Source organism: Bos taurus, chromosome 21 (genome assembly GCF_002263795.3).
Source record: "Bos taurus isolate L1 Dominette 01449 registration number 42190680 breed Hereford chromosome 21, ARS-UCD2.0, whole genome shotgun sequence".
Taxonomy (NCBI): Eukaryota; Metazoa; Chordata; class Mammalia; order Artiodactyla; family Bovidae; genus Bos; species Bos taurus.
Genome location: NC_037348.1, coordinates 6,227,055 through 6,250,869, shown reverse-complemented (window position 1 = coordinate 6,250,869; position 23,815 = coordinate 6,227,055). Strand labels below are relative to the sequence as shown.

Here is a 23,815-nt window from a genome sequence, read left to right as displayed (position 1 = left end):
GTCCATCACCAACTTCCAGAGTCCACTCAAACTCATGTCCATTGAGTCGGTGATGCCATCCAACCATCTCATCCTCTGTCGTCCCCTTCTCTTCCTGCCTTCAATCTTTCCCAGCATTAGGGTCTTTTCCAATGAGTCAGCTCTTCGCATCAGGTAGCCAAAGTATTAGAGTTTCAGCTTCAACATCAGTCCTTCCAATGAACACCCAGGACTGATCTCCTTTAGGATGGTCTGGTTGGATCTCCTTGCAGTCCAAGGAATTCTCAAGAGTCTTCTCCAACACCATAGTTTAAAAGCATCAATTCTTTGGCGCTCAGCTTTCTTTATAGTCCAACTCTCACATCCATACATGGCCACTGGAAAAAACGTAGCCTTGACTACACGGACCTTTGTTGATAAAGCAATGTCTCTGCTTTTTAATATGCTGTCTAGGTTGGTCATAGCTTTCCTTCCAAGGAGTAAGCGTCTTTAAATTTCATGGCTACAGTCACCATCTGGAGTGATTCTGGAGCCCAGAAAAATAAAGTCAGCCACTGTTTCCACTGTTTCCCCATCTATTTCCCATGAAGTGATGGGACAGATGAAATGATCTTAGTTTTCTGAATGTTGAGCTTTAAGCCAACTTTTTCACTCTCTTCTTTCACTTTCATCAAGAGGCTGTTTAGTTCTTTACTATCTGCCATAAGGGTGGTGTCATCTGCATATCTGAGGTTATTGATATTTCTCCCGGCAATCTTGATTCCAGCTTGTGCTTCTTCCAGCCCAGCATTTCTCATGATGTACTCTGCATAGAAGTTAAATAAACAGGGTGACAATATATAGCCTTGATGAACTCCTTTTCCTCTTTGGAACCAGTCTGTCGTTCCATGTCCAGTTCTAACTGTTGCTTCCTGACCTGCATACAGGTTTCTCAAGAGGCAGGTCAGGTGGTCTGGTATTCCCATCTCTTTCAGAATTTTCCACAGTTTATTGTGATCCACACAGTCAAAGGCTTTGGCATAGTCAATAAAGCAGAAATAGATGTTTTTCTGGAACTCTCCTGCTTTTTCAATGATCCAGCGGATGTTGGCAATTTGATCTCTGGTTCCTCTGCCTTTTCTAAAACCAGCTTGAACATCAGGAAGTTCACGGTTCACATACTGCTGAAGCCTGGCTTGGAGAATTTTGAGCATTACTTTACTAGCATGTGAGATGAGTGCAACTCTGCGGTAGTTTGAGCATTCTTTGGCATTGCCTTTCTTTAGGATTGGAATGAAAACTGACCTTTTCCAGTCCTGTGGCCACTGCCGAGTTTTCCAAATTTGCTGGCATATCTTGAGTGCAGCACTTTCACAGCATCATCTTTCAGGATTTGAAATAGCTCAACTGGAATTCCATCACCTCCACTAGCTTTGTTCGTGGTGATGCTTCCTAAAGCCCATTTGACTTCATATTCCAGGATGTCTGGCTGTAGGTGAGTGATTATACCATTGTGATTATCTGGGTCATGAAGATCTTTTTTGTATAGTTCTGTGTATTCTTGCCACCTCTTTTTAATATCTTCTGCTTCTGTTAGGTCCATACCATTTCTGTCCTTTATTGAGCCCATCTTTGCATGAAATGTTCCCTTGGTATCTCTAATTTTCTTGAAGAGATCTGTAGTCTTTCCCATTCTGTTGTTTTCCTCTATTTCTTTGCATTGATCTCTGAGGAAGGCTTTCTTATGTCTCCTTGCTATTCTTTGGAACTCTGCATTCAAATGGGTATATCTTTCCTTTTCTCCTTTGCTTTTCATTTCCCTTCTTTTCACAGCTATTTGTAAGGCCTCCCCAGACAGCCATTTTGCTTTTTTGCATTTCTTTTTCTTGGGGATGGTCTTGATTCCTGTCTTCTGTACAATGTCACGAACCTCTGTCCATAGTTCATCAGGCACTCTATCAGATCTAGTCCCTTAAATCTATTTCTCACTTCCACTGTATAATCATAAGGGATTTGATTTAGGTCATACCTAAATGGTATAGTGGTTTTCTCCACTTTCTTCAATTTCAGTCTGAATTTGGCAATAAGGAGTTCATGATCTGAGCCACAGTCAGCTTCTGGTCTTGTTTTTGGTGACTTTATAGAGCTTCTCCATCTTTGGCTGCAAAGAATATAATCAATATGATTTCGGTGTCAACCATCTGGTGATGTCCATGTGTAGAGTCTTCTCTTGTGTGCTGGAAGAGGGTGTTTGCTATGACCAGTGCATTCTCTTGGCAGAACTGTATTAGCCTTTGCTCTGCTTCATTCTGTACTCCAAAGCCAAATTTACCTGTTACTCCAGGTGTTTCTTGACTTCCTACTTTTGCATTCCAGTCCCCTATAATGAAAAGGACACCCTTTGGGGGTGTTAGTTCTGAAGGTCTTGTAGGTCTTCATAGAACTGTTCAACTTCAGCTTCTTCAGCATTACTGGTAGGGGCATAGTCTTGGATTACCGTGATATTGAATGGTTTGTCTTGGAAATGAACAGAGATCATTCTGTCATTTTTGAGATTGCATCTAAGTACTGCATTTCAGACTCTTTTGTTGACTATTATGGCTACTCCATTTCTTCTAAGGGATCCCTGCCCACAGTAGTAGGTATAATGGTCATCTGAGTTAAATTCACCCATTCCAGTCCATCTTAGTTCGCCAATTCCTAGAATGTCAATGTTCACTCTTGTCATCTCCTGTTTGACCTCTTCTAATTTGCCTTGATTCTTTGACCTAATGTTCCAGGTTCCTATCAATATTGCTCCTTACAGCATCAAACCTTGCTTCTATCACTAGTCCCATCCACAACTGGGTGCTGTTTTGCTTTGGCTCCATCCCTTCATTCTTTCTGGAGTTATTTCTCCACTGATCTCCAGTAGCATATGGGCACCTACCAACCTGTGGCATTCATCTTTCAGTGTCCTATCTTTTTGCCTTTTCATACTGTTCATGGGGTTCTCAAAGCAAGAATACTGAAGTGGTTTGCCTTCCCTTCTCCAGAGGGCCATATTCTGTCAGACCTCTCTACCATGACTCATCCGTCTTGGGTGGCCCCACACGGCATGGTTTAGTTTGATTGAGTTAGACAAGGCTATGGTCCATGTGATCAGATTGGCTAGTTGTCTGTGATTGTGGTTTCCGTCTGTCTGCCCTCTGATGCCCTCTCTTGGTGTCAGCCTTAATCTTTGACATTTATGTTTAAATTTACACACAACACAATGTGTGGGGTTTTTCTGCATATATGTTTGCAAGAACAATTTTTATTTTTTCCTTTTGAGCCTTGTAATTTTTATTTATTAAATATTATATTTATATTTATATATTATATAATATTATATTCAGGATGATGAGACTCCTTGCAGATAGTGGACATTTTTGTCTAAGTGATAATAATCTCAGGGGGGGTAAATCTCAATATCTCCCTATTATAGGATTACATGATACTGAGTTTACAGTTTTTGAAGATGCTGTTTATCAGATAAACAGCATCTTTTCTGTGAGTTTTTTTTTTATGAATGGGGGTGAATTTTATCTAAGGCTTTTGAAAATTTGGCTTTTTCCTTTATTCTTTTTAAATGGTTAACAACATTGTTTTTCAAATAGTAAATCAGCCACATATTCCTGAAATAAACCAAACTTGTTTGTCGTGTACTATATGTTACTTTGTTTAGAAAATTTGCACTTATGATTCTGAATGACTTGGCTTATATTTGTTGGGTCTTTTTCTCCAAATATCTTGTCAGACTTTAGTATCAAGATTATGCTGGCCTTGCAAAACAAATGTGGAAGCATTCCTTCCTTTTTTCTCTGGAAAACTTTCTGTAATACTTGTGCTGACTCTTCCTTAAATATTGGAAGAATTCACTGGAAAAGCCATCTGGGACTAAAGATTTGGGGGAGTAGATTTTTAAAATTCAGATTTGTTTTGTATAGAAGACTATTTGGATATCTATTTCTTCTTGTGCTCATTTTGACAAATTAGTTTTTTAATTTGACAAATTAAACTTTTGACATAAAGTTCTTCATGATGTTAGTTGCTCAGTTGTGTCCGACTCTTTGTGACCCCATGGACTGTAGCCCACCAGGCTTCTCTGTCCATGGAATTCTCCAGTGGATTGTCATTTCCTTCTCCAGGGGATCTTCCCAACCCAGGGATCAAACCCGGCTCCTACATTACAGGCAGATTCTTTACCACCTGAGCCAACAGAGAAGTTCATTGACATAAAGTTGTTTGCGATATTCTCTTATTATTTGTTAAATATCTGCTTAATCTATAATGACAGATCCTTTTGATTCCTCATATTATTTGTGTCTTAATCAGTCTTGCTAGAATTTTATAAATTTCTTTCTTTTAAAGAAACTTTTGCTTTTATAATATTCTCTATCATGTGTTTGTTTCCTATTTTACTCATTTCTCTTCTGTTTTTGAGACATTCAATCGTTGATTTTCATCAGTCTTCTATATTTATAAAAGCTTTTAATATTATAAAACTTCCTCTAAATTTGTCACTATTTGAATCCCACCTTTTATTATTATTATGCATTTTAAAATGTTTTATTTCCATTGTGATTTCTTCTTTGCTACATGTAGAAGTACATTGTTTAACTTAAAAATATGTGACTTTTTTCTAGTAATTTCACTGTGATCAGTGATTATACTCTATAGATTTAAAATCTTTGAAATTTTTGGGATATTTTTTAAGGGCTGTCATGTGGCCAACCTGGGTAAATATCCACGTGCACTTGAAGAGAATAACTGTCTGCATTTGCTGGGTACAGTGCTCTCTGCATATATCAACTGGGTCAGTTTTGTTCATTTAATTGTTCACATCTATATTCTTAGTGCTTTTTGGTCAGCTGGTTTTATCACATACTGAAAGGTGTGTTAAAACCACCCAAACATAATTATGACTTTGTTATGCCTTTTAATTCTGTAAACTTTATATATTTTAAAGGTATATTATTCAGTGTCTCCAGATTTAATTTTTAAATATTTTCCTGGTGAACTGATCCCTTTCACTGTTATGAAACATTCCTCTTAATATCTGCTAGTTCTTTTTGCCTTCGTCTGATATTAGAATAGCTATGTCAAGTTTGGGGGGATAGAGTTTGCTTGGTATACCTTTCTCCCTCCTCTTACTTTCAACATTTCTTTTTGGTTATATTAATAGCATATCTCTTATAAGTAGCTTATAGTTGGGATTTTAAAAAGTCTAATCTGATACTCTGTTTTTCAATGGATGTATTTATTTTTTTAATTAATTATTTTTAATTGGAGGCTAATTACTTTAAAATATTGTAGTGTTTTTGCCATACATTGACATGAATCCGCCACAGGTGTACATGTGTTTCCCATCCTGAACCACCCTCCCACCTCCATCCCCATCCCATCCCTCAGGGTCATCCCAGTGTACCAGCCCTGAGCACCCTGTCTCATGCATTGAACCTGGACTGGAGATCCGTTTCACATATGGTAATATACACATTTCAATGCTATTCTCTTAAATCATCCCACCTCCGCCTTCTCCCACAGAGTCCATAAGACTGCTCTCTCCATCAGTCTCTTTTGCTGTCTTGCATATAGGGTCATCGTTACCATCTTTCTAAAGTCCATATATATGCATTAATATAATGTATTGGTGTTTTCTCCACTGATCTCCAGTAGCATATTGGGCACCTACTGACCTGGGGAGTTTCTCTTTCAGTATCCTATCATTTTGCCTTTTCATACTGTTCATGGGGTTCTCAAGGTAAGAACAGTGAAGTGGTTTGCCATTCCCTTCTCCAGTGGACCACATTCTCCCAATATGCTACTGGAGATCAGTAGAGAAATAACTCCAGAAAGAATGAAGGGATGGAGCCAAAGCAAAAAGAATACCCAGCTGTGGATGTGACTGGTGATAGAAGCAAGGTCCCATACTGTAAAGAGCAATATTGCATAGGAACGTGGAAAGTCAGGTCCATGAATCAAGGCAAATTGGAGGTGGTCAAAAAAGAGATGGCATGAGTGAATGTCGACATTCTAGGAATCAGCGAACTGAAATGGACTGGAATGGGTGAATTTAACTCAGATGAGCATTATATCTACTACTGTGGGCAGGAATCCCTCAGAAGAAATGGAGTGGCCATCATGGTCAACAAAAGAGTCCAAAATTCAGTACTTGGATGCAATCTCAAAAACGACAGAATGATCTCTGTTCGTTTCCAAGGCAAACCATTCAATAACACAGTAATCCAAGTCTATGTCTCAACCAGTAACGCTGAAGAAGCTGAAGTTGAATGGTTCTATGAAGACCTACAAGACTTTTTAGAACTAATACCCAAAAAAGATGTCCTTTTCATTATAGGGGACTGGAATGCCAAAGTAGGAAGTCAAGAAACACCTGGAGTAACAGGCAAATTTGGCCTTGGAATACGGAATGAAGCAGGGCAAAGACTAATAGAATTTTGCCAAGAGAATGCACTGGTCATAACAAACACCCTCTTCCAACAAAACAAGAGAGGACTCTATACATGGACATCACCAGATGGTCAACACCGAAATCAGATTGATTATATTCTTTGCAGCCAAAGATGGAGAAGCTCTATACAGTCATCAAAAGCAAGACCAGGATCTGACTGTGGCTCAGATCATGAACTCCTTATTGCCAAATTCAGACTTAAATTGAAGAAAGTAGGGAAAACCACTAGACCATTCAGGTATGACCTATATCAAATCCCTTATGATTATACAGTGGAAGTGAGAAATAGATTTAAGGGTCTAGATCTGATAGATAGAGTGCCTGATGAACTATGGAATGAGGTTCATGACACTATACAGGAGACAGGGATCAAGACCATCCCCATGGAAAAGAAATGCAAAAAAGCAAAATGGCTGTCTGGGGAGGCCTTACAAATAGCTGTGTAAAGAAGAGAAGCGAAAAGCAAAGGAGAAAAGGGAAGATATAAACATCTGAATGCAGAGTTCCAAAGAATAGCAAGAAGAGATAAGAAAGCCTTCTTCAGCGATCAATGTAAAGAAATAGAGGAAAACAACTGAATGGGAAAGCCTAGGGATCTCTTCAAGAAAATCAGAGATACCAAAGGAACATTTCATGCAAAGATGGGCTCGATAAAGGAGAGAAATGGTATGGACCTAACAGAAGCAGAAGATATTAAGAAGAGATGGCAAGAATACACAGAAGAACTGTACAAAAAAGATCTTCACAACCCAGATAATCACAACGGTGTGATCACTGATCTAGAGCCAGACATCCTGGAATATGAAGTCAAGTGCGCCGTAGAAAGCATCACTATGAACAAAGCTAGTGGAGGTGATGGAATTCCTGTTGAGCTATTTCAAATCCTGAAAGATGATGCTGTGAAAGTGCTGCACTCAATATGTCAGCAAATTTGGAAAACTTGGCAGTGGCCACAGGACTGGAAAAGATCAGTTTTCATTCCAATCCCAAAGAAAGGCAACGCCAAAGAATGCTCAAACTACCGCAGAGTTGCACTCATCTCACATGCTAGTAAAGTAATGCTCAAAATTCTCCAAGCCAGGCTTCAGCAATATGTGAACTGTGAACTTCCTGATGTTCAAGCTGGTTTTAGAAAAGGCAAAGGAACCAGAGATCAAATGGCCAACATCTGCTGGATCATGGAAAAACCAAGAGAGTTCCAGAAAAACATCTATTTCGGCTTTATTGACTATGCCAAAGCCTTTGACCGTGTGGATCACAATAAACTGTGGAAAATCCTGAAAGAGATGGGAATACCAGACCACCTGATCTGCCTCTTAAGAAATCTGTATGCAGGTCAGGAAGCAACAGTTAGAACTGGACATGGAACAACACACTGGTTCCAAATAGGAAAAGGAGTACGTCAAGGCTGTATATTGTCATCCTGTTTATTTGACTTATATGCAGAGTACATCATGAGAAATGCTGGACTGGAAGAAACACAAGCTGGAGTCAAGATTGCCAGGAGAAATATCAATAACCTGAGATATGCAGATGACACCACCCTTATGGCAGAAAGTGAAGGGGAACTAAAAAGCCTCTTGATGAAAGTGAAAGTGGAGAGTGAAAAAGTTGGCTTAAAGCTCAACATTCAGAAAATGAAGATCATGGCATCCGGTCCCATCACTTCATGGGAACTAGATGGGGAAACAGTGGAAACAGTGTCAGACTTTATTTTTCTCGGCTCCAAAATTACTACAGATGTGACTGCAGCCATGAAATTAAAAGGTGCTTGCTCCTTCAAAGAAAAGTTATGACCAACCTAGATAGCATATTCAAAAGCAGAGACATTACTTTGCCAACAAAGGTTCATCTAGTCAAGGCTATGGTTTTTCCAGTGGTCATGTATGGATGTGAGAGTTGGACTGTAAAGAAGGCTGAGCACTGAAGAATTGATGCTTTTGAACTGTGGTGTTGGAGAAGACTCTTGAGAACCTTGGACTGCAAGGAGATCCAACCAGTCCATTCTGAAGGAGATCAGCCCTGGGATTTCTTTGGAAGGAATGATGCTAAAGCTGAAACTCCAGTACTTTGGCCACCTCGTGCGAAGAGTTGACTCATTGGAAAAGACTCTGATGCTGGGAGGGATTGGGGGCAAGAGAAGAAGGGGACGACAGAGGATGAGATGGCTGGATGGCATCACTGACTCGATGGATGTGAGTCTCAGTGAACTCTGGGAGTTGGTGACGGACAGGGAAGCCTGGTGTGCTGCGATTCATGGGGTCGCAAAGAGTCGGACATGACTGAGCGACTGATCTGATCTGATCTGATTGGTGTTTTTCTTTGACTTACTTCACTCTGTAGAATAGGCTCCAGTTTCATCCACCTCATTAGAACTGATTCAAATGCATTCTTTTCAACAGCTGAGTAATATTCCATTGTGTATATACACCACAGCTTTCTTATCCATTCGTCTGCCGATGGACATCTAGGTGGCTTCCATGACCTGGCCATTGTAAACAGAGCTGCCATGAACATTGGGGTACATGGGTCTCTTTCAATTCTGGTTTCCTCACTGTGTTTGCCCAGCAGTGGGATTGCTGAGTCGTATGGCAGTTCTATTTCCAGTTTTTTAAGGAATCTCCACACTGTTCTCCATAGTGGCTGTACTAGTTTGCATTCCCACCAACAGTGTAAGAGGGTTCCCTTTTCTCTGCACCCTCGCCAGCATTTGTTGTTTGTAGACTTTGATAGCAGCCATCTGACTGGCATGAGATGGTGCATCATTGTGGTTTTGATTTGCATTTCTCTGATAATGAGTGATGTTGAGCATCTTCTCCTGTGTTTGTTAGCCATCTGTATGTCTTCTTTGGAGAAATGTCTGTTTAGTTCTTTGGCCCATTTTTTGATTGGATCATTTATTTTTCTCGAGCTGAGCTGCATAAGCTGCTTGTATATTTTTGAGATTCTTTGTCAGTTGCTTCATTTGCTATTATTTTCTCCCAATCTGAAGGCTGTCTTTTCACCTTGCTTATAGTTTCCTTCGTTGTGCAAAAGCTTTTAAGTGTAATTAGGTCCCATTTGTTTATTTTTGCTTTTATTTCCATTACTCTGGGAGGTGGGTCATAGAGGATCCTGCTATGATTTACATTAGCGAGTGTCTTGCCTATGTTTTACTCTAGGAGTTTTATAGTTTCTGGTCTTACATTTAGATCTTTAATCCATTTTGAGTTTATTTTTGTGTATGGTGTTAGAAAGTGTTCTAGTTTCACTCTTTCACAAGTAGTTGACCAGTTTTCCCAACACCACTTGTTAAAAGTTGTCTTTTCTCCATTGTATATTCTTGCCTCCTTTGTCAAAGTTAAGGTGCCCATAGGTGCGTGGATTTATTTCTGGGCTTTCTATTTGTTCCGTTGATCTATATTTCTGTCTTTGTGCCAGTACCATACTGTCTTGATGACTGTAGCTTTGTAGTATAGCCTGAAGTCAGACAGGTTGATTCCTCCAGGTCCATTCTTCTTTCTCAAGATTGCTTTGGCTATTCGAGGTTTTCTGTATTTCCATACAAATTGTGAAATTATTTGTTCTAGTTCTCTGAAAAATACTGTTGGTAGCTTGATAGGGATTGCATTGAATCTATAGATTGCTTTGTGTAGTATACTCATTTTCACTACATTGAGTCTTCCGATTTATGAACATGGTATATTTCTCATATTTGTGTCATCTTTGATTTCTTTCATCAGTGTTTTGTAGTTTTCTATGTATAAGTCTTTTGTTTCTTTAGGTAGATTTATTCTTAAGTATTTTATTCTTTTCATTGCAGTGGTGAATGGATTTGTTTCCTTAATTTCTCTGTTTTCTCATTGTTAGTGTATAGGAATGCAAGGGATTTCTGTGTGTTAATTTTATATCTTGCAACTTTACTATACTGATTGATTAGCTCTAGTAATTTTCTGGTGGTGGCTTTAGGGTTTTCTATGTAGACAATCATGTCATCTGCAAACAGTGAGAGTTTTACTTCTTCTTTTCCAATCTGGATTCATTTTTCTTCTCTGATTGCTGTGGCTAAAACTTCCAAAACTATGTTGAATAGCAGTGGTGAAAGTGGGCACCCTTTCTTGTTCCTGACTTTAGGGGAAATGCTTTCAACCTTTCACCGTTGAGGATAATGTTTGCTGTGGGTTTATCGTATATGGCTTTTATTATGTTGAGGTATGTTCCTTCTATGTCTGCTTTCTGGAGGGTCTTTATCATAAATGGATGTTGAATTTTGTTAAAGGGTTTCTCTGCATCTATTGAGATAATCATATGGATGTAATTACTCATAAATTTGGATTTGGTAATTTGGGCTTCCCTGGTCACTCTGCGGTAAAGAATCCATCTGCCAATGCAGGAGATGTGGGTTTGATCCCTCGGTTGGAAAGATCCCCTGGTGTAGGAAATGGAAACCCACTCCAGTGTTCTTGCCTGGGAAATCCCATGGACAGTGGAGTCTGGCAGTCCATGGAGTTGCAAAAGAGTTGGATGCAATTTAGTGACTAAACAAACACACAAACAACAACACTGCCATTGTACTAACCAGTGTATCACTCTTGTAGTGTTTTCTATTTGTCTTGACTATTCTCAGGTTTCCTTTTTTCCTTTATATTTTATTTGGATTTAGTCTGTATCATTGTCTATTCTCATTTATTAGTATATGAAACTGCTAGTGAGACACAACAGCATGCATGCAAAGTCCACACAGGAATAAAACTAGGTGGGGGGTCACACAGAGTCCTGATTGCTCTTCAGAAGTACCTGGGCTTGGTTAAAATGCAGTTTTTTCCCTCATCCCAGAAGTATGAAATAAAATGTGGAGCAGGCAAGGTATGTTTTAAGCTCAACAGGTAATTTAGTTGAACCATCAATAGACCCTATTTCCTCCTCCACCTTTGAAGGGTAGGTACAGAAAAGAGGGCTGAGAAAACACCTTTAGGGCCATGCTCTTCAGCATTTCCTCAGGGCCACACATCACAGGGCTCAGGCTAGTCTCCAGTCCACAAGTTGGTGTCTGTCTGCACTGCGCACAGCTGAGAGGCTCGCCCTCGTCAGGCCTGGTCTGTGTGTCTCCTTGTCTGCTATCTGTATCCCAAGGCCAGTGGCCCTCAGGTCCTAACTTGGCTCTGGTCTCCTCACTGTTCCTCCTGATTCCCCGCAGGGTATTTCTAGAAGACTGATAAGTCTTTGTTTCCACCACTCAATAAGACCAGAAATAATCTCTAGGAAGCCAAGCTGAATCTACTCAATCACCACACACACACAGGACTCTGTCTTTGTTTTATTGTAAATCATTACCATTCCAATAATACTGATGGCATGGTGGACTACATTTTTATAAAGCCATTTGGTGTATAGTATGAGCTTTTGTTTGCTGTAAAAAATAGAGGTCAGCCTTAAAATTAACCACAAAAGCCCTAAAAGATGTATAGTATGAGCTTTTGTTTGCTGTAAAAAATAGAGGTCAGCCTTAAAATTAACCACAAAAGCCCTAAAAGATGTTACAAAACATGAATCTCTACCTCTTCAGAGGTAGTTTGGTGCTTCCAGCTCTCCATAGGCAGTTGGAGTTCGCTTATCAAATTTTACTTTCGATGTTCAAATAAGAAAAAAAAGAACTGGAGGATAATGAAACAACTAAACACTTTTTTACTTCAAGCAAGAAGATATATGGTACAGAGACTGAAATAAATCAAGGAAAATGTTTCTGTTAACTGGAAAATAAAAGTAATATCTTAGTGTGACCTTTCACCAAAAAAAATTATTATAATAATTCAAGAGCTATGCTTGAACAGCTGTAACTGGAGGCATTTTAGATTTATAATATACATTTACATATAATGTTATTGTACTCATAAAAACAGATATTATACAGAGAAACCCGACACATTTTTTCTGTTGTTCTAACAATTCCTCAAAAAGAAATTTTGTTGGGAAAGAATTCTGAAGGTTAAAAAAATTTTTTTACTTAAAAAAAAAAAAAACAAACTGCCAACACCTTTACCATATACAGCCTCTTTTGTGCTGCAGGGGCTGCGGCCCCCATGGGTGGAGCCTGTGTGGGCTTTACTAGTCCCTGTGGTCTCAGCTTCCACTTACTTAGCTTGGTAATACAGACCCTTAGCAAAACAGGATGAAGATGCAAAATGTGACCAAAAAATATGAGAGACTGGGTGGGGAGAAGTTGCATATTCTGCTCAGCTCTTCCCCTGTAAGGTTCTGCTTCTCCTCAGTCAGCAACCTGAGAATGCCTGAGGTGCCTGCATGCGAGCCTTAGGAGAAGCACCCCTGTGGGGGCTGAGAGGTGGCTACTGACCTACCAACCCCTACCTGTCCTTCCAAAGAGGTAGGTGGCCTAGGAGGTGATGCTGACTTGGGGGCATTCTCCAGACTTTCTCTTATTCTGTGTTACTGCTTTGCACTCTGTTTGGCTTGGATTGCAGAGATTTATTGTGAAGCATCTCCTTCTGTTTCCAAGATCTCCTTCGCTCAGGAGCTCAGGTGCATGCTGCACTCCAGATGCTGGGCTTCTTGAGTAATGGTGACTCGGGGAGCAGCCTGACCTGGGTCCAGTGCCCTGGTGGACCCCATGGCCTGCTGGGTAGCTCTGCTGGCTGAGGGGGTGGCTCAGGACGCAACAGGGACACATCCCTCTCGGAGAGGAAACGAGAAACAAGCAAAATACAAGGAGTGGGGCCCAAACTCCCTTCTCTTGGCCATGGAGCCTGAGGGACGAGAACCTGGGGGATGTGAAAATTACCTTTGGGGAGCTAACAAAGAGTCACCAGATTAAGTGGAAACAGCTTTCTGGGTACTTGCATTTCTGGGTGTCTCCAGACACATTTAAAAGGAATTTTTCAAGACTATGCCTTTTGTTCAGGCCCATTCAGTGTCAAGTTTCACCACGCTGCTCTCCCAAATAGGGCTGGGATCACAGTGAAAGGAGGGCCAGGGCTGGGGTCAGAGTGGAGAGAGGGTCAGGGCTGGGGTCACGGTGGAGAGAGGGTCTGGTAATAGGAACACCACAGCCTACAGTATGCACTCTCATGCCTATTATTATCTCATTTGATCCTTACTCCATCCCTGTGAGGGGAAAGGGCACGTCTGGTTCTTCCGACTGGAGAGACGCAGCACACAGCATGGAAGGCTTAAATACTTTCCACGGCAGAAGGGAGCTTGTGAGCCCTGAAGCCTGGCCCCTTAGTTTGGTCCTGCCACCACTCTTCCTTTGCTATCTCTAGCTCACTTTTGGGAAGTGAGTCATTTCTGTGGCCAAACACACCTGGAAAAGGTGGGTTGCCTTAGCACTTCTCAAATCATCATGAACACAGGCAAGGTGGGAAGGGGAAGGCCCACAACCAAGTTGGCTCCAAGTGTCTCAAATGCATGAATGGGCACAATTAGAACTAGAAGGGTTCTCTGGAGAAATCTATGAAGCCTGAGTCCTAACTCCAGTAAAATCCACTGGTATGCTTATATTCAACATTTTAACACAAAAACAACATTCTGTTAAATATATCTTAGGAGGGGGGAAGGTGGTAATAACGAAAGAAGGGCAAAATCTGTGGTCCCTCTGGGTCCTGAGGCCACAGCAGTGGAGGAGGGAGCACGTCCCCCTCCCAGCAGCCCTCGTGGTGCGCTGTGCACTGGGAGCTACGTGGCCTTCAAGCTAATAGCCATGCTGACCATTGGGGATGAGGTGCCTGTTGGCTCCAAGGCTGTTCTTCAAACGGTCTGTCTCTTTGCCTTCCCTGGCTTCTTTCTTCTTCTCTTCCTCCTCTTCTTCCTCTTCATACTCATCCTCACTGTCACTTCTCACATCCCGGATGCTCTGGACAAAGAAAACAACGGGCTGTGAGAGACAGCTTTCCAGAAAGACTCTTAGGTGAATAAGCAAACAAATGGGCCCAGTTCAGAGGTATGACTCCCTTCAGAGAAAACACATATTCATTCACACAACCAAACATTCACCAAGACAGAACATATCAGGAATCATAAAACAAACCTTAACAAACTTAATTGAAATTATGAAAAGTATCTTCATGTCCTAATGGAATTAAGCTAGAAATCGTTATCAAAAAATAGTAGGAAAATTTCAAAACACTTGGAAATTAAACAACACCTTATAAATAAATCAAGGGATCAAAACAGTAAGTCTCAAGGAATACTAGAAAATACTTTTAATTAAAATAAAAATACAACACATTAAACTTGTTCATCTAGTTAAAATAGTGCTTAAAAGGAAATGTATACCTTACAAATGCTTATATTAGAAAAGAAGAAAAGGCTCTATTGATATGAGCTTCCAACTTAAGAAACTAGGGGAAAAAAGAAATGAAAAATAAGCCCAAAGTGAGCAAAAGGGAGGAAATAACAGGGATGAGAAATCAATGAAATTGAAAACAGAGGTTACCTGAGTAGTCTTGAAACTATGAAAAAGAATTAAATATGTAGTTTAAAATCTTCTGAAAAAGAGTATCATCAGGAACAGATGGTTTCACTGGCAAATTCCATGAAACATATAAAGGAGAAAAAACACCAACTCTCTTCCAGAAAAAAAGAAGAGGGAACACATCCCAAATTACTTTATGAGGCCAGATTACCCTGATACCAAAACCAGACAAAGACAGTATAAGAAAATACAACTACATACTGATATCTTTAATGAACACAGACTTTAAAATCCTCAACAAAATGTTCCAAATCACAACTAGCAATGTATAAAAAATAGTACACCATGAGGTTTGTCCCAGTAATGCAAAGCTGGTTCAATATTTGGAAATCAGTGAATGTAACCCATCATATTAATAATATAAAGAAGGGAAAATGATTACATTAATTGATGCAGAAAAATCATATGACAAAATTCAACACCCATTCATGATTTAAAAAAAAAAAAAACTTTGAAAACTCTGCAAAGAAGGACTACTTGATGGTGAATGACTGAATGCTTTCCCTCTAAGACTAGGAACAAGTCTGGATGTCCACTTTCACCATTCCTATTCACACTGCATTGGAAATTCTAGCCAATGAAATAAGGCAGGAAAAAGAAACAAAAGTCATACAAATTGGGAAGAAAGAAATAAAAATATCTTTATCTGCAGAAGACATATTTTTTTTAACGTTTTACTTTTTTGCTCATGCCATGTGGCATGTGGGATCTTAGTTCCCCAACCAGGGATCGAACTTCGACCCCCTGCTTTGAAAGTGTGGAGTCTTAACTGCTGGACTGCCAAGGAAATCCCCAGATGACATAATTATTTATATAGAAAATATAAAGAATCAACCCCAAAATTCCTAGAATTAATATATGAGTTTAAAAGGTCAACATACACAATCTGTCTCTCTGTGTGTCTCTGTATCTTTATGTCTCTGTTCTCTTACTCTCACACACACAATCTTGACTTCTAAACACTAATGTAAATTTAAGTAAGTTAAGTCGCTCAGTTGTGTTCAACTTTTTTGCGATCCCATGAACTGTAGCCTGCCAGGCTCCTCCAACTGTGGGATTTTCCAGGCAAGAATACTGGAGTGGGCTGCCATTTCCTTCTCATGTAATAAGCTGAAAATGTCCTCAAAAATATTATGTCTTAATTCCTGTAATCTGTGACAGCTAATTTACATGGTGAAGTTTTTTGCACATGTGATTAAATTAAGGATTTTTAGATGAGAGATGATCATGGCTTCATAAGAGGGGCAGAGGGGATCTGACATAGAGGAAAGGAATATGAAGACAGAGATAGAAACTGCAGTGATGTAGCCATAAGCCAAGGAGTGCTGGCAGCCACCAGCAGTTAGAAGAGCCAAAGAACTGATTTCCTTCATGTGTGAACACACACCTGCCACACAGTTTTGATTTCTACTCAAAACTGATCATAGACTTCTGACCTCCAGAACTTCAGAAAGTAAAGTTTTGTTGTTTTAAGCCACCAAGTTTGTGGTAGTTTGTTACACCAGCCATAGTAAACCAACATGACTAGAAATTTCCAACTAAAACAGAAAGTTAAAAATGAGGAACATTTACAATAGTTTTATAAAACAAAACACTTAGGTACAAGTATAACAAAGCATGTATAGGATCTTCATGTAAAACTCTGATAAAAGAAATCAAAGATCTAAATAACTAAAGAGACATACTATGCTCATGACTTGGAGTTTTAATACAGTAAATATGTTAATTATCCCCAAATTTATGTATAGATTCCACATAATACCAATTAAAATCTTTCTTATAGATAAGCTGATTCTAAAATTTATATGGAGATGCAAAGGAACTAGAATAGAGACAGCAACAATGAAAAAGAAGAATAAAATTGGAAAACTTGAATTACCCAATTTTAAGACTTGACTATAAAGTTACAGTAATAAAGACTGGATGGTATTAGCAAAGGGGTAAACACATAGATCAATGAAACAGAAAAGAGAATCTAGAAATAGACTCACACAAATACGGCCAATTGAGTTTTGACAAAGGTACAAAAACAATTCAATGGAGAAAGGGTAGTCTTTTCAACAACTGATGCTGAAGCAATTAGAAATCCTTAGGCAGAAAGTAAATTTTAACCTTATACAAATGTTAACATAAAATGAATCATAGATCTAAATATAAAAAATAAAACTACAAAACTTTCAGAAGAAAACCTACAACCTAGGGTTGAGTAATGAGTTCTTTGACATGATACAAAAAGCATATTCCATTAAAAAAATGATAAACTGTACTACATCAAAATTAAAACTTTTGCTTTGTAAAAGAAACAGTTTAGAGAATAAAAATACAAGTTGCAAACTGGGAGATATTTGCAAATCCCATATTCAACTTGTAGGATAATAAAACATTCTCATAACAATGTGAAAAAAAATTTTAATGGGAAAATATATAAAAATAGACACTCTATGAGGATAAAGGCTGTCCACGTGAAAAGATGTTCAACATCATGAGCCATTAGGAAAATGCAAATTAAAATCATGATTAAAAATTTAATTTAAATTAAAATTAGAATTTTATTCTAAAATTAGAATTAAACTTAAAAATTCTGAGAATACCAAGTGCTGACAAGGATGCAGAGTGACTGGAAGGAACTCTTATACATTGCTGATGGAAATGCAAATTGGTATAGACACTTTGTCTCAGCATTCCTACCCCTGAGGATCTATCCTAGAGACAGATACAATATTAATGTTCACACAAAAGCAAATGTTTACAAAAACTCTATTCATAATTGCCAAAAATTGAAAGCAATCCAAATGTTCTTCAACAAGTAAATTAGTAAGCAGTTGTACATCCACAGAGACAAACTTCTGATATTTATAAGACACTGGATGAATCTCAAAGGCTTTAAGTCAAAAGTTTGTTTCCAAAGGTTACCTACCAAAAGACATACTAATGTACTTTTCATGACATTCTTTAAAAGACTAAACTGTCGGGATGGTGAACAGGAAAGTGCTGCCAAGAGCTGGGGTGGAGGGAGGAGCTACTGGAGTGACAGAATTATTCTATATCCAGATTATAGCAATGGCTACACAAATCTACACTTGTGTTGGAATTCATAGAACTGTACAACAGTACAAAAATATTTTACTGATAAGTTTAAAAATAAAACAAAAGCATTTCTTGTTATAAAGCAAACATGATGGTTTTCCCCAGTAAACATCTGCTAAGTAAAGTATTACTCATGTGGGCATTTTGGTTGTCAGGATATTTTTGCTTTGAGGGATAGGATGTTTCCTGTTTTCTTTATGCAGGAATGTCCTTCCAAGACAGTTCCTAATAAAGAGTTATATGTTTTTCCTTGGCTTCACAGTATTCTGAAAGGAATTTTGCCAGGAAAACTCCTAGAGGAATAAAATTGTTCCCAAGGAAGGCAGATGGAATTGTCACAGATCAGACTTCACTACAAAAGATAAAAGATGGTGTGAACTATTAAAACAATACCAAGAACTCAAGTTCTGTGCAAGGCCAGCGTTGGACATGATCTCTGACTCTCTAAGCTGGTTCACAAATGTATCTATTAACCCTAACCTAGAGCAGAAAAAAAAACATGGAAGGTGAGACTGTTTCCTCACACATCATTTTTCAAAATGACATCTATAACCATAAGGGTTTTCCCTTTTGTGACCTGAAGACTAAAACTGAATACCTCTGGAGCTTCTTGGGGTATGTGTAACCAAACACTTCTTTGTGCAGACAAAGGCCTAAACAACACCAACAACAATGTACACATTCTGCTGTCTTAATCACAGAAATACAACTCCATAGGCCCTTTTCTATACGTTCTGCTCTTTTCTACAACACAGAAAGTGTCTCAAAATAAACAAAGCTCACTGTAAACCCTGAGGAATAAACTTGGCATCACATCAGTTAAGATGCAACAGAGAGGGCGAGGGCGGGATGATATGGGAGAATGGCACTGAAACATGTAAAATATCATATGTGAAACAAGTCGCTAGTCCAGGTTTGATGCATGATACAGGGTGCTCGGGGCTGGTGCACTGGGATGACCCAGAGGGTCATGGGGAGGGAGGTGTGAGGGGGGTTCAGGATGGGGAACACATGTACACTCATGGTGGATTCAAGTCAATCTACGGCAAAACCAATACAATATTGTAAAGTAAAATAAATAAATTAATTAAAAATAAATAAATAGATAAAAATAAAAATTAGGGGGGGGAAAAAAAAAACCCGATGCAACAGAGAAAGGCAACCTTTCCACAACTGGCTGGGAGCCAGGATCAGAGTGCTGCCCCCTGCAGACAGAGTCCTTCAGGGGAGAGCCATGCTTGGTTGATGTTTGCTTTCATGGACAATGCCCCTTGGCTCTCCTTCTCATTATTTAAATGATTTTTGTAGGGAACAAGGGGAAATCTGAATCAGAACAAAGAAACTAATTTCTCCCTGAAAGTGAAAGTATGAACTGTTAGTCGCTCGGTTCTGTCTGACTCTTTGTAACCCCCTCCACTCCCCGTCATGGACTGTAGCCCACCAGCTCCTCTGTCCCTTGGATTCTCCAGGCAAGAACAGTGGAGTGGGTTACTATTCCTTTATCCAGGAGATCTTCCTGACTCAGGGTCTCCTGCACTGCAGGCAGATTCTTTACCGTCTGAGTCACCGCTGATTCCGCCCCTAATTTCTTCTTAGAAAGGCATACTAGCATCTTTCCACTCCATTAAAAGGTATTTATGTATCTACTTACGGCTGTGTTGGGTCTTCTTGCTGCACTCGGGCTTTCTCTAGCTGCAGAGAGCAGAGGCTGCGCTCTAGCTGTGCTGCACAGGCTTCTCACTGCAGTGGCTTCACTTGTGGAGCACGGGCTCCAGGCGCACAGGCTCCAGTAGCTGCGGCACGCAGGCGTAGTAGCTGGGGCTCTCAGTCTCCAGAGCTCGGGCTCAGTAGTTGTGGCACATGCACTTGGTTGCTCTGCGGCGTGTGGGACCAGGGATTGAACCTGTGTTCCCTGCACTGGCAGGTGTATTCTTAACCACTGGACCACCAGGGAAGTCCACTTCCACCCCTTTCTCAGGACTTGAGTAGCTGCTCTGGCTGAGAGATAAATTCACCCTGGAGGATGCTCACCACAGCCTGAAGCCACGTCCTACATTCAGCACCCTCACCTCCAAGAAGAGGGCCTGGACCATATAGGGACTTTGGAAATGTATGACATCCTCACAGTCAGAAAGATTGACTTTCTGAGCACTGTTGACTTTTAGTGAGCATTGGCTCGGGATGCCATACATCTAACAATGTGCATGACACCCAAATGTCCTCCCAGACCTGCCTTGGTAATTATCCAGGCCTGGAACCGAACTCCATTTTACATTCAGGCACAGGAATTCTTGCATGGTTAATATATTCTCAATTCTTCAGGAATGCAACTACATACATAAATCAAAGGAAGACTATACTTCATTTTGTTCAGAACTTTACAATTTCAGAAAGCCATGTCACGGGTGGCAACTCTACCAGTGGCATTTAAGACTGCACCATCTGAATTTGCAGCTGCCCCACTCACGGCGAGTCTCCACATAAGCAACACAGCACCTGTCAACATGGCACATTCTCTAGTGCTCTCAGGTGCACGTTACACATGAAATGCATATTTTATTTCATCTTATTTCTTTTTTATTACAGTTGGGGCACTATATTGCTTTTTTGAAATTATGCTTTTGGGTGAGTGCTATTACTAGGAATTTAAATTCAGGCTAGTGAAGGGAGTGTGGGTCCAGTAGAATGGAGAACCACTGCCCTTGGTGGTGAAGCTCAGAAAGGATTTCCTGTTACTAAGAGTTGTTAGATGCATGATGAATGGTTGCACGTTATACAAACTTTAATAGTGTAAACTGGAAATTGAATGTAATGTAAATTGGAAATAAATATTAATAAAACCTCATATTATATTCAATTTCATCTTGTATATGCTACCTGTAATACGACAACAATGGCATCCTTAAAGGGTTATTTTTTTCCACTGCCTTGAAAATCCTCTGTTCTCTGCCTGCTCATCCTTCCCTCCTGCCTAATCACTGGAATCACTGATCTTTTTATTTTGCCATAGTTTTGTCTTTTCCAGAATGCCTTGTTGTTAGAATAATACAGTATTTAGCTTTTAAAATTAGCTTCTTTCACTTAGTAACAAACATTACTAAATAAAAAGAAACAAGCTATTAAGTTTTTTCACAGTTAATAGCTCATTTCTTTTTACTGCTGAAGACTATTCCATTGTCTGGATGCACATACCACAGTTATGCATCTACTCATGTATTGGAGGACATCTTGGTTGCTTCCAAGTGTTGGTAATTATAAATGAAAGTGCTATAGACACCCACACTATAAATGTGAATGTGCCAGGCACCAAACTAAGCAGTTAGCATGAACAATACCATTTCCTCCTCACAGCAATCCTAGGATATAGCACCCTTCTCTTTACTTTCATAGGGAGGAAAATGAGGCTTAAAGGGCTTGAGTAACTTTTTCAAGGTCACACAATCATGAGAGGCATATAGGATGAAAACCCTGATCTAAAGTTAGACACTTTGAACCACAGTGCTCTACAAACCCCTGCTGGAATACTTGGAGAGACAGGGCATCCAGGGGGTCAGACAGACACTGACATACCTTATTCTATTCTATTTCATTTAAAAATGATACAAAACTGATTTGGCAACCTATTAATGATCTTCAACCCCCAGTTTAAAAAACCTTGACTAAGATGTGCTAGAAAAAAATGATGCTTTTCTAAATCAGCTGAAATCCGGAAAGTTTAAGATATAAACTACAATCTATATTCTGCAAAGTACCTTCTCAAAAGGTAAATCTTTTCCAGAAATTACAATACTTAATAAAAATAAAAAATAAGTCAAGCAAGCTCTAGGGGAACAAGGAATCTACTAATAAATACTTGTTAAAAGTCAAGCCACAGTGTTTTCTGGAACTCTACCTGTCTGCCTTGATGAGATGACAAGACTGCCTGTACCAGCAGCAGTGAGTCTTCTCTTGCAATCAGCCAGCTTCTTTTCTTGTATTGCCCTTCTCTTTGCTTGCTCTCTGCACACCAGTACCCCTTACTTCCCTATTTCTTAGTTGTTCCTGAGCTTGTAGAACTGGTCTCATGTAACTCGTTGGCCCTAACCCATCCCATAAATCATTAAGGACCAGAGAAAATCCATGCAAAAAGAAGGATCCAAAAATATCCAAGGATCTTCTTTGAAGAGTAAAGGGTGAATCTGGGCTTCAGCAAGCAAAGGACTGTAGTCACTGGGTGCACAACTCTTACATGTGCCAAGCATGTTGCAGCACACACGCTCCTTATTACCTGCTGCCAGCTGCCCTTGTTGAAGGGTTAGCTGTGTCATTACAGACATCACATTACTATTCTGATAACATTAGATAACTTTATGGAATTAGCAAAGATATCTAATACTTAACTGGTTGTTTTCCAGAAATGATGTGGGTCCTCTAGAATACATACTAACAATGTTATTCATTCCACAATTGGAACTTCATGAGTATAATTTCTGCAAGGTCTTTTAAAAGTACCTCCTTCCTCTTCTCAGCAACTCCCTTCAGTTATACAAAGTGATGGTGAAAATGAAGAACAAGTTACTTGTATAAAAGAGAACTTGTTACTGGTCTTAATAAGGGCTTTGGAACCCTCACATCACCAGTGGCACAAGTACTGGCAAATATCATTAGCCTGGCACTCCAAAAGGGCAGAGAAGACTTGCATTCAGAAGATGGTGTTGAAGTCACAGTCACTGTGAAGGAAGGCGTGCAATCAGTCTGTCTGAGAGCATCCCATACCCTGAGAGAAACAGCAACTCTGCAGCTGGGACTGAAATATTCTCCCCTAGATTAAAGGCAATTTAAACCAACTTTCCCCTTTGAAAGGCATGTTCTAGGAGCAGGGGCACAGAGCTTAACTGAAGCATGTTCAAAGACTCATTCACCCAAGCATGGGAGAATCCTAAAGCAATGGACACACTTCCAACTTCTCCTAGTTATCCTTTTTCTTTGGGAGTGGGGCTCATGAAAAAATGCTTGAACCTGTAACATGACACAGTAATTTGCTCTGGCTGGTGTCAAATGTCTCAGACACAGGGTACAGGACCAAGACCATGTCTCAGCTTCCTCAGTCCTGAGTTGGAGTCAGCAGTATTGAAAACATACCCTATAGCTGGCTTATTCATGGCTCCCAATTTTTTGCAACTGGTCTGTATACATAGAGTCCCTCTTCTTGATCTTCAGAACCAGGCTTAAAGGTTTCTTGCTTTGTAAACTGTCCCAACTCACCAGTATAAAATATATTCTATTTTCCACAGATGGTGTTTATTTTCATTACATTTGCTGCTATCTATATATCTAATTTCCTTAAGAAATTATTTCACTTTTCTTAAGGCTTATAGGCTTTTAAAAATTAACTTCTAAGACAAAAAGTAAGTTTTAGGGATAGGTAGATTCTGGAGAACATCTGGTCAGTCACATTTATTTTCCAGAAGAGATTAAAGCTACAGTAGTTGATCCCAGACAGCTCAGTGACTCGGTTTAGTGGAGAAGAACTCAAATTATAAAATGTGGCTCTTGATAAAAGTGCATGGATTTCTTTAATATTCTCTATATTACCTGAAAATAAATTTAAAAGACTGTGTGGTAATCATCAAGTTGTGATGTAGAAAATGATTTGATATCATAAACATACTTTGCTTTGGGGATTAAAACCATTAAATTAAGCATATTTTCTATACATTCTGCATCCTTTCAACACAATTTTAAATTCAATAGCCTGAAAGTTCCACAACTCTAGTTCAGCAAAAATATACAAAACCATTTTGAAAAAAATCTTCAGGATTTAAGTA

General features: G+C 39.4%; 1 protein-coding gene across 2 annotated transcripts in view; it reads right to left on the bottom strand.

Annotated features, from left to right (window-relative positions):
* Nucleotides 1-11,737: 11,737 nt before the first annotated feature.
* Nucleotides 11,738-23,815, bottom strand: part of CERS3 (ceramide synthase 3) — a 170,185-nt gene continuing 158,107 nt past the window's right edge. Inside the window, exon 11 of one of the 2 annotated variants that reach the window (XM_059879159.1) lies at nucleotides 11,738-14,300. In XM_059879159.1, coding sequence (XP_059735142.1) covers nucleotides 14,139-14,300 — 162 coding nt within the window. In that variant the 3' untranslated portion in view covers nucleotides 11,738-14,138. 2 annotated transcript variants of the gene reach the window in all.